Source organism: Rhineura floridana, chromosome 4, assembly GCF_030035675.1.
Source record: "Rhineura floridana isolate rRhiFlo1 chromosome 4, rRhiFlo1.hap2, whole genome shotgun sequence".
In the NCBI taxonomy this organism is placed as follows: domain Eukaryota; kingdom Metazoa; phylum Chordata; class Lepidosauria; order Squamata; family Rhineuridae; genus Rhineura; species Rhineura floridana.
The window spans coordinates 171,452,527-171,467,111 of record NC_084483.1 but is presented as its reverse complement, the minus strand read 5'-3'; the positions used below and the strand labels follow the sequence as shown (position 1 = coordinate 171,467,111).

The 14,585-nt window shown below is 42.0% G+C and overlaps 1 protein-coding gene across 1 annotated transcript in view; it reads right to left on the bottom strand.

The window, feature by feature from the left end:
* Positions 1 to 14,585, bottom strand: part of USH2A (usherin) — a 766,975-nt gene that overhangs the window by 498,254 nt on the left and 254,136 nt on the right. The window contains exons 22-25 of the mRNA XM_061626123.1: positions 13,500 to 13,626; positions 10,159 to 10,260; positions 9,105 to 9,293; positions 4,688 to 4,818 (exon numbers count right to left, since the gene is read on the bottom strand). Coding sequence (XP_061482107.1) covers positions 4,688 to 4,818; positions 9,105 to 9,293; positions 10,159 to 10,260; positions 13,500 to 13,626 — 549 coding nt within the window. The remainder of the gene's footprint in view (positions 1 to 4,687; positions 4,819 to 9,104; positions 9,294 to 10,158; positions 10,261 to 13,499; positions 13,627 to 14,585) is intronic.

The window sequence follows — 14,585 nt, the reverse complement described above, 5'->3', positions numbered from 1 at the left end:
TATTTTGAGATTCTAAATTGTTCAGTACACAGAAAAATGACACTTAAATAAGGTTCTTTGTGAAAGAAAGGGATTAAAAAGGCCACAAGAAAAACAGACGTTTCAGCATTCCTGCCAAAATCTTATTATGTGAAATAAAGAGGGCATGTATGTATCTTTTGCTTCAAGATACACTTATGTAATACATATTATCATCTTGAATCATTTATCAGTATAAGTGCATACTATCAGATAGGCTGATAGAATATATATTTAGTAAAAACATTGACCCCCAACTAATCAAACATGTGTTTCCAGTTACTAGCTCAGTCCTGCCCCTGCTCCCCTCCCTTGTCCTTTCATCTTCTGAATTCAAAGACAGGAGCTACACAAAAGCAGTCATTGAGCTGTCACACACTCCTTTCCAATGAGACTTTAGTGCTAGTTCTTATGAAAGACCATATAATCCCATCTGTTATGATCTGTTAAGGGAAGAAACTGGCCGCACATAATAAAATAATATAATTCACAACGAATGACACTGTGAGGCAACCTCGTGAAGAGAAAATGTACTGAATGCTGTTATCCCACCTATCTCTCTGGTTGTAGCCGTCAGTATCCACACTGCAAATGAGAAGGGTCTGTGTAATACTGGACACAGAGGTAAAATGGGTACTCTGCAACAGGAACATTTTACAAAGGAACCTTGTATGCACATGAGGTGCCAGATCACCCACTGGAGGACGAATACTTTTAGTACTATTCACTGAAAGTATTCCTACAGTACGTGCTAACCCACTGTTCTTTTGTCAAGCAGATCACTGGTTAGCAGAATGGTCAGTTGATGGGTTCATCAGAGGATTTGGTGAGGTAGAGAACCTAGGACATCAGAATTTGGATGAAAGAATGCAGCTTCCAACTAAGTTGAGGGGACAGATGTAAGATGTGGCTGAAGAAACAACCAATTCCATTTTGGAAGAGAAAGAATGCTGAGAGTGACTAAAGAAACCTCGAGAGTGCTGGGTATCTCTCTCTGGGGATCTGACATGGGGTAGCATGCCTTGTTAGAGTGACTCAGTCTTTGCCAACATATATGTTCTGTTTGTGTAATGGAGTTTTAGTTCCTTCAGAAGCCCACTGTGAATTGTTTGCAAGGCACTTCAAAGATAAAGTTGCTTGCCTCTGTAGCAATCTTGCTGCCCCATCCACATCTACTTTAGTCCCATGGAGGTGTCCAATACAACATCAGCTGCAACTTCTTGGGATCAATTTCAGCTGATGTGGTCTGATGACATGGACAAGGTGCTTGTGACAATATGGCCAACAATGTCTCCTCTTGGCCCTTGCCCTTCTTGCTTATTAATGCTTGCCAAGGGGGTATGACCGAGTGGATCCAGGGCATGGTCAACATTTTGCAAGCGGGAGTGGTCCCAGCTGCCCTAAAAGAGACAGTGATCCGACTACTGCTGAAAAGGCCCACCCTGGACTCATTGATTTGTGACAACTACCGCCTAGTTGCAAATACTGCCTTTCTATGGAAGGTGATCAAGAGGTTGTGGTGCAGAAATTGCAAGTACTCTTGGAGGAAACAGATTATCTTGACCCATTCCAGTCTAAGTTCAAGCCTGGTTATGGGGCTGAATTGGCCTTGGTCACCCTGATGGATGACCTTTGTCAGGAGGACAGGGGGAATGCAACCCTGTTATTCTGACTTGATCTCTCAAAGGCTTTTGCTACTATTGACCATAGCATCCTTCTGAGCCGACTTGGTGAGATAGATATCAGTGGCACTGTTTTACAGTGGTTCTGATCCTATTTCCAGGATTATTTTCAGAGAATAGCATTGGGTGATTGTTTTTCGACCCTCTGAAAGTCGTGTTGTGGGGGGCTACACGGTAACATCTTGTCTCCCATGCTGTTTAACATCTACATAAAGCCCTTGGAAGCAGTCATCAGGAGATTTGAGTTGAGGTAGCAGTATGCTGTGGCACCGAGCTCTATTTCTCTGTAACATATGAATCAGGAGAGGTCGTGCAAGCCCTGGACCAGTGTCTGGACCCAGTGGTGGGTTGGATGAGGGCCAATAAACTGAGTCTGAATCCTAGCAGGACAGAGGTGCTGTGGGTTGGTGGTTCCTGAATTCAGATAATTGGTCAATTGCATGCTTTGGATGGGGTCAGAGCAGGTTCATAGACTGGGGGTGCTCCTGGACCCATCTTTGTTGCTAGAGGGCAAGGGGACCTCAGTGGCTAAGAGTGCCTTTTACCAGCTTTGGCTGGTAAGACAACTGCAGCCATTTCTGGACCGGGATAGCCTGACCACTGTTGTCCATGCATTGGTAACTCCAGGCTGGATTACTGTAATGCACTCTATGTGGAACTACCCTTGAGGTTGGTCCGGAAGCTGCAGCTGGTACAAACTGCAACAGCATGACTGTTCACTGAGGCAGGGTACCCCAACATGTTACCCTGCTGCTGAAAGTACTGCGCTGGCTGCCCATTAGCTACTGTACCAAGTTCAATATTCTGGTTTTAGTGTACAAAGCCCTATGCAGCTTGGGAGCAGGATACCTGAAAGATTGTCTTATCCCTTATATACCTAGTCAATCACTGTGCTCTGCAAGTGATGGCCTTCTGCAGATGCTATCTTATCAGGAGGTCTGTTCTCCACAACTTATGAAATGGACCTTTAGTGCTGTGGCCCTGATACTTTGGAATTCTCTCCCCTTAAATATTAGACAGGCAGCATCTCTGTTATCTTTTTGGCACCTATTGAAGACCTTGGTCTTTCAACAAGCCTTTTAACGAGAGACCTTATCCCAGCCTGTGTCTGTGTTGGAATAGCTTTTTAAGATGTTTTTATAGCTGTTTTTTTAAAAAGATGTTTTTCAGGTGTTTTGTTTTAATATGTTTTTAAAGCTGTTTTGTTTTAACATGTTTTAAAGTCTTTTGCTTTTAAGATATTTTAGAGTGCTTTTAGTGTTTTGGTTTGCTGCCCTGGGCTCCTTCTGGGAGGAAGGGCAGGATATAAATTTAATAAATAAATAATATTTGAAGCATCCAAAGAAAATCAAGCCCATGGACCACTGCCCCTCAACCTATTCACTGTTCAGGGAAATAATATTATTTGTGAGCTCAAATATCCATAAATATTTTCTGTCACCACCACTATCAATGCAATAATGATAAGGGGTTAATTGTAAAGGTCAAGATCAGCAGCCTAAAAATGTTTACCAACGACAGAGAAAACATAAAGAAAAACATTCAGCTGTCTATGGCCTATTTCAGCCTTTCCCAACCTTTTGGTTCCTATTTTTGCTGGACTACAATTGCCATCATTCCTGATCATTGGCCATGCTGGCTGGGGATGAAGGGAGTTGTAGTCCAACAACATCTGGGAACCCAAAGGTTGGGAAAGGCTGGCCTACTTCATAGTAGCAATGATGAACTGACATGTATGAAAACAGGGAAAACAAAAGTAATCCCTTGCAGTAAAAAAGTATTTTATCTACAAGCTATATTGCTATTTCATTTTACATTCAAGTAACTGGTTTAAGTTCCTTAGTGACTTTCGAAGAGAGTTGGGGAGTTGCTAAAAGGCACATGACCTTTTAGATGTAATGAACTAGCTTCCATTTGGATGTGAAAAATCCAAGTTCACATCCCTGCTAAATAGAACTGAAATAAATTCTGAGAGCATATACCCCTGGTTGAAATTTGCTTGCAAATTTTTGAATTTCTATTCTGTTTTTAAAAAGATTTTTTAAAAAATACTATTTTCAATATTACCCTTAAAAGGGCTCTTGGTAGTCCAGCATTCTGCAGTTTTGTGGCTGAGTGAACCCACAGAACAATAAAGGTTTGGAACAAGAAAGATCTGCTCATTGCTACTCAGGATATATGTATGATGTTGCCATACATACTGTGCATGCACCAAAACAGATGCATGCTATCAGCACTCATCTATTTTGTGATGGAAAAGATGGGAAAGTGGGAAACAGACAAAGACAAAGTGCTTTCCCACCCATGGAGCGATGAGACATGTCAAAGCTGAACAGCACTGTCTTAAATGATAATCTGTTCTGAAGAGAAATGCATAGTGTTCAGGTACACCAGCACTTGTTGAGTGCAGCAAGCACATGACTTGAACAGGGCCAGTGTGTTTAGGACTAGTATTATAACACTCTGGGCAGCGACCATATTACTTCTGGATTCTTTAACAATAATGTTAGTGGTCAAAAATGTTAAATACTAATGGATGGCCTATTAATGGATAGTCTGTTCAAACAACTTCAACTTCTAATAATCTGTGATCCCATGATTGTATAAAGGTAGCGAAACCAGATGGCCTGGCAGTGAAATACATTAGTGAAATGGCAAAAAACAAAAATCAATAAGATACTATTCTTTCTAGCTATAAAACTATACAGGAAAGTAGATTAGGTCACAGAGGTTATGGGAATATCACTACACCTAAGGAACAAAATTGAAGACCTAATGAACAGTCTTTATGGATACACACTCCATTTCATATAACTAGTGCTATGATTAGTCTGCTATCCTCCAGATTAGGAAAAAGGCAATGAGTTATCTCAACTGACAGATGTAAAGAATGAAATGGACTGTTTCCTGCCATACACTGGAACTCATTCTGTGTCTATACATAGCAATTCACAAATAACCTATTTAGGGGAAAAATCAGCACGTACCGCAATGTAATCCAGCCCTTCTTTGTTGTAAATGAACAGAAGCAATCCATTCAGCTGATCTGTTTTAAAAATAAGGGAGATCTCAATGTCCAGACCACCATGAAAAATATTTGAATGGAGTTCTAGGAAACCTTAAGGGAAAGGGAAGGAAAAAAAATCAAGCAAAGAATGTTATACGACAGATTCTATAATTATATAAGCAACTATGAAATTTAATCAAATTCAATTCAAGGAATTATATATAATTCATTAATAGGCAAAAAAAACCTTGCAGTTTAAGAATGTACAGTAGGGCTCTGCTTTTCAGCACCCCGCTTTTTGGCATTCCATTAATATGGCGCCAGCGGGGTGATCAGCTGGAGGGGGTGCTGGAGCTCCCCGCACTCCAGCTGATCGCGCCCGAGGAGGGGAAGATCAGCTTTAGCATGCTACAGCTGATCTTATCCTCCTCGGGTGTGGTCAGACTCACGCACACCAGCTGATTGCGCCCAAGGAGGGAAAGATCAGCTGCAGCTCGCTACAGCCTATCTTCTCCTCTTCTGGTGCGATCAGCTCAAGCTGAGGAGGGGAAGATCAGCTTTAGCATGCTACAGCTGATCTTATCCTCCTCGGGGGTGATCAGACTCATGCACTCATGCACTCATGCACTCATGCTGATCGCGCCAGAAGAGAAGATTGGCTGTAGCAAGCTACAGCTGATCTTTCCCTCCTTGGGCGCAATCAGACTCCTGCTGAAGCTGATTGTGCCCAAGGAGGGGAAGATCTGATCTTCTCCTCCTCTGGTGCGATCAGCGGGTTAGGTTCCAGACGCCCGCACTACAGCTGATCCACTTTTCGGTGGTTTTCGCTTTCCGGCAGGGGTCTGGAACCTAACCCACTGTATGAGTGGGGCCCTACTGTACCTATAGCCAACAGATATTTCTATCAAACTTTTAAAAACAGGGAAATTGGGCAGCTATAGTGAATGCACCAGGGGAGTAGGAGACCTGACTTCCTCTCTGATACTGTACTGCCCTACAAATCTGTCAAAATGCAAACACAATTTGGGTTGGTCTTTCACAGTCCAATCCACTTCCTGTGTAGCTTGGAAGAATTTGGTAACATGTACTTTGAGCATATGGTCAGTGGTGGCAACACCTACCATCTACAAAGATGGAGAATTAAATTTTTGTATGTTTGTTGGTGTTCTCACTTTGCTTCTTTTCTCTGTTACTACTGGTTCTACAGAGAATCAAACCTAGAAAATTAGATATTTCTCTCATTATTCATCCTAGAAATCTGTGTCAAATTTATTTTTATTAATTTCAAAGCCTTTGTATTGGTCAATGTCATATGATGGTGAAAACAGCCTTTTGTGTTTCAGATTGGAGGTTATGTTCTATTTCTATTTTGGGTGAATTAACAGTTGAATCTGAAACTGCAGTTTGATGTAAAATCAGACTGATTACAATATGTTGCTACTTCAGTAATGACTCTAGCTGTTGGAAAAAACAAACTTGGCCTGCCCAAGATGCATGTGTTCATCCTGCTATGCATAAACCACTCCACTTAAGGAAAGGTGGGCATGGGGGGAGGGGGGATGGGAGGGGAGGGGGGAGCAGGCAGGTTTGATCATTTGCATGTTTATTAAATTCAGTGGGATTTACTTCCATGCAATCATGCTTAGGATAGGTAAAACTGACCTATGGGGAGGGAGGTCTGGAGTGCGCAGGGGAGGAGGAGGAAGAGGGGAGGGGAGGAAGAAGGGAGGAGGGAAGAGGAGAGGAGAAGGAGGGAAAAGGCAGGTCTGATCATTTGCATGCTTACTGAGTTGGAATGATTTACTCCCATGCAATCATGGCTAGGATAGGTAAAACTGACCATGGGGAGGAAGAGGGGGAGGGGAAAGTGGAGGGAAGGAGGAAGGGGGGAGAGGGGAGCAGAAGGAAGGGAAGGGGGAAAGAGGGTCCTGGAAAGTAAGGGGAAAGGAGGGGAATGGAAGGGGAAAGGGGAGGGTGAAGGAAGTGGAAGGAAAGGGGCAAAAGGGAGTTGATGTGAGGGAACATTTGATCATTTGCATGTTTATTGAGTTCAATGGGATTTACTCCTGTGCAATCATGCTTGAAAATGAAATAGACTGCCTTCAAGTTGATTCCGACTTATGGCAACCCTAGGAATAGGGTTTGCATGGTAAGTGATATTCAGAGGTGGTATACCGTTGCCTTTCTCTGAGGCTGAGAGGCAGCAACTGGCCCAGGTTCACCCAGTGAGCTTCATGGCTGTGTGGGGATTCAAACCTTCATCTCCCAGGTCATAGTCCTAGGATACATAAAATTGACCATGGGGGAGGAGGGGGAGGAGGAGGAAGGGGAGGGGGAGGAGGGGGAGGAGGGGGAGAAGGGGGAAGGACAGAGGGGAGAGGAAGGAAGAGGAGGGGGAACAAGGGAATTGGAACGGGATGGGCGGGGGGAATGAGGGGATTGGAAGGGGATGGGGAGAGTTGCTAGGATATGCCCTGTTCCCCTCACAGAGCTTTAATCAGGGCGGCTGACTGTTAAATCACTCTGGCCACTGGAGCTGTGTCAGGTGAATAGGAGTTTCCTCTCAGCACCCTTCACAAACTACACTTCCCAGGATTCTTTGGGGGAAGCCATGATGGTCTAAAGTGAAATAAAGGTCTGGCATTGGTGTGGCCCCCTGATTAGACAAGCCCAGCAGCTGTGAGTCTGGCTTTTAGAACATTGACAGTTGGTTCTTACTGGGCATGCCTGGCCTTATCATTGAGTTCAATGCTAAATTTCTTAAATTAATTAAAAATCACGCAGGCATTTTTTAAACTTTTAAACTGCAGACAATGAAGATCAGGGTATGGGGCAAGGTCAGTAACAGGATTACAGGTACTCTGTGAACATGGCTGATTTTTAATTAATTTCAACAAATTATGAGAACCCTGACAGAAAAAAGTCCAAAAGGGGTCTGGTTGTTTCTTCTTACACTTTGAACTCTCAATTCTGACTCTTTTGTGTATCACCATGAAAATTTAGAGAGTTGTTAAGCAAGCATTTCTAAGTTCAGGACTATAGGTTTTGTAAGGTTTGTTTTGAAATGAGCTTATGGGAAGCATCAGAATGGCATGGGGAGTATTTTCAATGTAACATTGTGGAATGCAAAAAATCCATGCTGGCTATAGTATACAGCTACTCTTGTGACTGTATAATATCAACCCAATACATAGAAGGATAATTTTTTAGTTTGAGAACTTCTGAAGACTCTTAACCCACCCTGTCTGTCAGTGATCCTAAGTATACTCAAGTCATAATTTAGCAATAAGCTAGCCACACTCATGTAGGCTTTCCCATTCATTTGAAATCTATTATGCATTTGGAACTACCCTACTGAAATGTGTGGGGAAGCCATTTCAGGCAGGAAGATCTGTTTGTATGGCACTCATTGTGTGCATCAGAACCATTGTACCTTCAACAGACCATTTGCCTGAGATGACTTTCTCATTAAGCTCAGTTGCAAGCAACTAGAAATAAAATCAGAGAACAAAAATGTCATTTCCTGTTATTTCACTGTCATGTTTGGATCATGATGTTCACAGTCCTGATGATAGTAGTACAATCCAACAGGCACTATGGTAGCACCATCTCTCCTCATGTAGAAAGAGGTGTTCAGAGATTTACCAACAATAACATTCAGACAAATCAAAACTGCAAGCAGCAATAGCTGATAGAGTAAGCCCTGTGTTGCATAATAAATGCATGGACTAGGAATAGCCAACCTATATTTTTAAGGGTCAATCTATTTTCCAGGGCTGCAAAAAATCAACTCCCTCATATGGATCTGGTTCTGTATTAAAGCTGAACATCACCTAACAGGATAGTCTCCTCCATGTCTGATGGTTGGCTGGGACTGATAACATGGTCCCACACCAGCATCTGTAGCTTCTAGTGTGGGGCCATTCCATCGGTCCTACCCACATTTCAGTCCTACCCACTATGGCAGGTGTGGGGAAAGCCACATCACAGGAGCTTCCATGTCTCTGCATATAACTTATACCTAAGAGTGATGGCATTGTCAAATGGGGCCTTTTCAGTTATGATTCTGATGTTATGGGAGCTGCTATTGGAGGCTTAACCAGCTGCAAGCCATTTCTGCTCATGCAACTATTTGAGGGATAAAGTTGGCTAGCTTTTATCCAAATTTTGCTATGTTGTATGGCTTGCATTTTATCATTTTAAAATTTAAATGTATTTTAACCTTGCTTTGATTTCATTGAAACACACCTAGAGTTTTTTTTCTAAATAAGATAAAATAAAATAATAATAATGTTTTATCTCCTATCCACTTCACAAAATTCTAAATAAAAAGAACAAAAAAAAGAAAAAGAAAAGCACAGGTAGCATTTCAAACAATTAATATGTGATTATTATACCTTTCCCTAGAAAATGTGCTCCTTTTGCAAGCACACATGGACACCCTTCCCAGCTGTGATAAACATTTCTTCGCTCCACTGCTTCTTTCCAGTCTAAAGGCTCCCAGACTTCGTACGGATGGTGCATCTTTTTCAAGAACACCTCTCGGAGACACCCAACAAAACCTCTTGTAACTATTTTAGTGTTGCCTGACAAAAAATATTTAAAACACTTATAGAATATAATCAATTTATGGGAATTAATAAATAAATTTTAAAATAATTTCAAAAGAGATTCATCAGTTCTCCAACTCATCTCCCTTGGAGTAGTTCTGGGACTTCACAGCACCCCAATTGCTAGTGCAGCAGTACAAGGACTTGTGAAGAGTGCATCAAACTAGGCAGAGGGAATGCATATTAGCTGGTAGGTGCGGTTTAGTAACTTGCATTTTTAAAATAATGTTTCTTTATCTGCTGTGGTGTAAACCACTGTTTGATAGGCTATCTCAGTTTCGTGCAGGTATACTTTCCTGAAATTGCAGTAAGCTATGGTGGAAGAAGGCTGACTGTATTGGTGACTAAAAAGCAAGCACTTCCCAGTATACTAAGGGAAATGTTATGCATTCCAGTATAACCCAACACTTGACAAGTCAGTAAAACTTATACATGGTGTGCTTTCCTAGCTTGTCCTTCCATTCACAGAAGGCTCTTTGACCCAGAGGAGGCTTCTAAGAGAGGAATGCAGTATGCTCAAAATTCCCCTTCCCTCTTCAGCCCCCTCCGACCCCTCCGAACTGTTTCAGACTGTTGGGGGCCCCTCTGGAACAGTGTGGAAAGTAGCACAAGGGACTGCAGGAGAAAGAGGGAATATGTGAAAAATGGTCTCCCTTCCCCTTCTGTTCACAGAAGCCTCCAGTGGATGAAATAACTTTCTGAGAAAAGAAGGACAGCTTTGGATACAACCAAGAAAGCAACAGAGGTATGCAAAGAAGTGGCTGATGAAATGTCTACATAACACAAAAGGTAGCTGGGAAGTGAAAGTCCTGCTCAGGGAAACTATGCAAAGCCTTCTCACCTGTGTCTTTTCTTAGGATTGTAAAACTGTGTGGAATTCCTCCAACAAAAACTCCTGTGTTCTCTCCAATAATGGTACTACCACTGGCAGCTGATGAGGAACCTAAAAACAGCCAAGGAAATTTGACTGTGACTTCACAATAAAGTGATGAACTAGAACCTAACAGGTCAAAATTGCTTAAGATAGAAAAAAAGTATGCATAGGCTGCCTTTTAGGACAAAGTCTTCACAAGGTGGTGTACAACAAGATGAGATATGTTAAGAAGCATCAACCCCCATAAAAATACAGCATTGTAAGGAAATATTGAGTCTCAAGAACTAGCAGCAAACACTGTTAAAGAAAGGCAGATTTGAATAGATTAGTTTTTTCAAGGCACATTTAAAGGCCTGCACTTTAGGAGCCATAGAGCCATAGAGTTTCACAACTGCAGAGACAACAGTGAAAAGATCCTATCTGTTGTGTCCATCAACTTAATTGAACTTATTGAGAGATTTACAGCCATAATGGCTAACAGGGTAAAGGTAGGCAGCTTTTTCTCAGAAAGTGGTATGTCAGAACAGGGAGTATTTATATGCTTTACTAGCACCCCCCCCAAATGGATGTCATGTGCAAAGAGGGAAGGGAAGGGGAGGATCCAAGGCAGGAAGGAGGAACCAGAACTGCACTAGAACCTCTCAAACTCCCCCCCCTTATCTTAACATTATCACTAGGGGTAAGGGAAAGGGCATGGATTTGCTGCAACTTTGGCACAGAGGCTCATTTTTAAATGTATTACTTTAATGGCTTAAAAATGGCCTCAATCTATATCCTATTTTCATACTCTGCCCAACAGGTATACTTGTATACTTATACTGTAATGTATGCAACAGCGTTTAAAACAGTTGTTTCACATTGTTATTATTCTTGTATTTGTTAGTCACTTTATACAAAAACGAAACGTTTCAAAGTGACTTAGCAAAATAAAATACAAACAGATGAAATTAATTAAAAGCCAATAGATACAAACAATACAAAATTCCTAAAATGCTCATTCAGCAACACAATAAGAAGGGAAAGTCCTATCCCACCCCACGAAAAGATGAGCACCAAAGTAGAGGGTAACTTAACCACCAAAAGCCTGGATAAATAAAAATGACTCAGCCTGATGGCTAAAAACTGACAATGATGGTGCCAGACATGTTTTCCTGGGGACAGCATTCCACATATGGGGAACCACAACTGAAAAAAATTGTTCTCCTATAGCCACGCTCCACACATGCCTCAGACTAGGCACATAGAGAAGGGTCTCTAACGAAGGCTGCAGGGCCTGGGCTGCTTCATATGGGGAGAAACGGTCCTTGAGGTAGTGGGGTCCTGAGCTGCATTCACTATTGGTCAATACCAGCGCTGTGAATTGAACCTGGAAACTAATCAGTAGCTAGTGCAGTTGGGCCAGAATCAGTGTAATATGCACAGATCTTCTGGTCCCAGTTAGTAATCTGAATTCTGCACTAGTTGCAGTTTCTGAACTGTCTTCAGAGACAGCAATGTATAATGCATTTCAGTATCGAACCTAGAGGTTACCAGAGCATAGACAACTGAAATTGGGCTATCCCTAACCAGATAGGTTGCAGCTGGGCCATCAGCCGAAGTTGGTGGAAGGCCCCACTGAGGCCACTTGTACCTCCAGTGAAAGCAATGGATCCAGAAGTCTCCACAAGCTGTGCACCTGCTCCTTTAGAGGGAGTTCAACCCCTTCTAGAATAAGTTGAATGCCCACCCATCTGTTCTAGGGAATTATCCCTAGTGCCTCAGTTTTATCTGGATTGGGCTTCAGTTTATTGGTTCTCATCCAGCCCATGACTGAAGGCGGAGCCCAGTCCAGCATATCCACTGCCACATCTGCAGCAGCTTGGGTGGGTGAAGGAAATTTGACACTTCTACTCATATCAGCCAAAGTCCTGCATGCCTTCAGACCAGGGAATACCTGCCTCTATACCATCGTGCCAATGCAGTAATATCAACCTTCCAGATGCCCCTGCCTTCTGAGGCGAGGCAGGAAGTAACTGGAGAGACATTCTATGGAAATCTCTCCCTGTGGAGGCTTGCCTGGCACCTACCTTATTTATCTTTTTGGCAACAGAAGAAATACTTTTTGTTCCCCCTTGTTTTTAACTGTCAACCTGTGTGATTATTTTAACAGCTGGAATGTTTACTGTTCATAATAAATAGGTTCTTATTGTTATTTTAGTGTTTCCACTGGCTTTTATTATTGTGAGCCACCCTGGGAATGTTTATATTGGAGGGCAACATAGGAAGGATGGAAGCAAAGAAGGAAGGAATCAGGCCTTCTCTTTTTCAAACAGATTTTTCTTTTTACACAAGAGAAAAAAAGACACACAAAAGGGAAGGAAATGTGAAATATGCATGTACACACTATGGCCATGTTGGAATGTAATGCTAAGCAAAACCATGGCTTTGCTCGCTTCCAGGGAGATGATTGCAACCCCTTTGCTCCTTCCTGGTCCTTTTAGCTCAATGCAGCATAGCAGCTAAATGTTTGGCTTAGTGTGATATCTGAACCTGAGATCGGGATTAAGCTCTCTCCTCCTTAACTATGACCTGAAGCCAAGGTTTGTTCTCGGAATGTGGGTGCCAGCAGGCTCACATCAACTATCAGTTCCTGCTGATCTGCATTGGCTAAGTTGCTGTGGTGTCAGAGAAGTTTAGAGGTCTGAGCTCCAGAGCACTGGGTTTAATTTTTTTTATTAAGCCAGTTAATTGATGGGTACATTCAGGGGTCACTAAGACGGTGACCATGGGCACACATAGGCCCACAATGGCCTTCCCTGGGACCCCCACGGTCTCCTCCCCAACCCCTCTCCTTGCTGAAACTAGGCCTGAAAGAAGCATTCTATTATATACAAAAGAACAGGTTGTGGTGTGTGCTTGATTGTGGTGTGTCTGTGACTAGACCAGTTGTTTCAGTTTGCAAATGTGGCTGCAAGCCCAAAAAGGTTGGTGGCCCATAATTAGAGTGAATTATCAACACAAAGGAACCAACACTCACAAAACAGCTGTTTGCTGTTGGTTTGGAAAAGGTTCAGGAAAGATTGTAAGTATGAACTGAAAATAAGCAAGTTAAAGATAAACCTGCTTGTGGATTTTCACACGCATCATCTTGTATATTATTACTACATTCTTCCAATCATATTAGTCTAGATATAATTTTGGATGTCAAAATTAGTAAAGCAAAGATAAGTGACACTGAAAAAAATATCCAAAGAGCATTTAGAAAATATATAATATTGCAGTCACTTGAGAAAATTATTAATAATCCTATGAAGTAATGAGAGAATTACCTGTGAACTGCCCATCCACAGATATTGTTCCTAAAGCTTGATTTCTTACAGCAATTATATGGTGCCAACTGTTATCATTATACTGTCTTCCACCATCTTTATCTGGCGTCAGTGCAACAGCAGATCCCTTTTAAAAGATATTTAAACATTTAATAAAAAGGTACCAACCTAGGCCTCTGAATCATATTATAGCAGCTTTGAAATACACAGTTAACTTCATTTCAAACTGCAATTAGAATATTCTACAGTATATAAAGATTTCTTTTCATTCTGAAACAGGACAGAACCATTCACAATTAAACTTTTCAACTTTGCATACAATTCAGTGGTGAATTGTCATTATATACATCATTACATCTTCATTCAATAACATCAGTGCAATGCAAGGGTCAGTTTCTCACTTATCTGACAGAAAATGGTTCCAGACAAAAATGAACCATAAGTAAACAGTTGGTACAGTGACCAGGTGGACAGTGAGGCCAGTAGTTGATGGTGGCGATCCTCCCACAGTCTGGCTATTTCTGGGTTTGTCCTTGTGCCAGGAATCCCACTGGTGATGACCAGAGTGTCAGGGCTTGGACACAGGCAGCAGTCTACTAGGAGTACCAATGGCTACTAGACATGATGCCTATGTTCTATCTCCACTGTTGCAGGCAGTATGCCTCTGAATACCAGTTGCTGGGAAAGACATGTGGGAGAGTGCAGTTGTATTCATGTCCTGCTTGCAGGATTCCCATTGTTTTTAGAGTGTTTTTAAATATAATTGGATTTTTGGAGTGTTTTTAACTGTTTTTATAATGTTTTCCTTTTTGTTGTTAAACTGCTTTGTTGATGTGTTTGCTGCCCTGGGCTTCTTCGAGACGAAGGGTGGGATAAATTCAATTAATCCTCATCATCACCATCATCATCTAGTTGGCCACCATGAGAACCAGATGCTGAGCTCTATGGGCCTTTGCTCTGATTCAGCATGCTAGTCTGAGGTGAGCTGGGAATCAGGAGCCACAGGACAAAGACAGCAGTCAAGACAGAAGAACAACTTAATACCAAAGGACAAACTATGAGGTAGGATCAAGAAGCAAGCCAGAA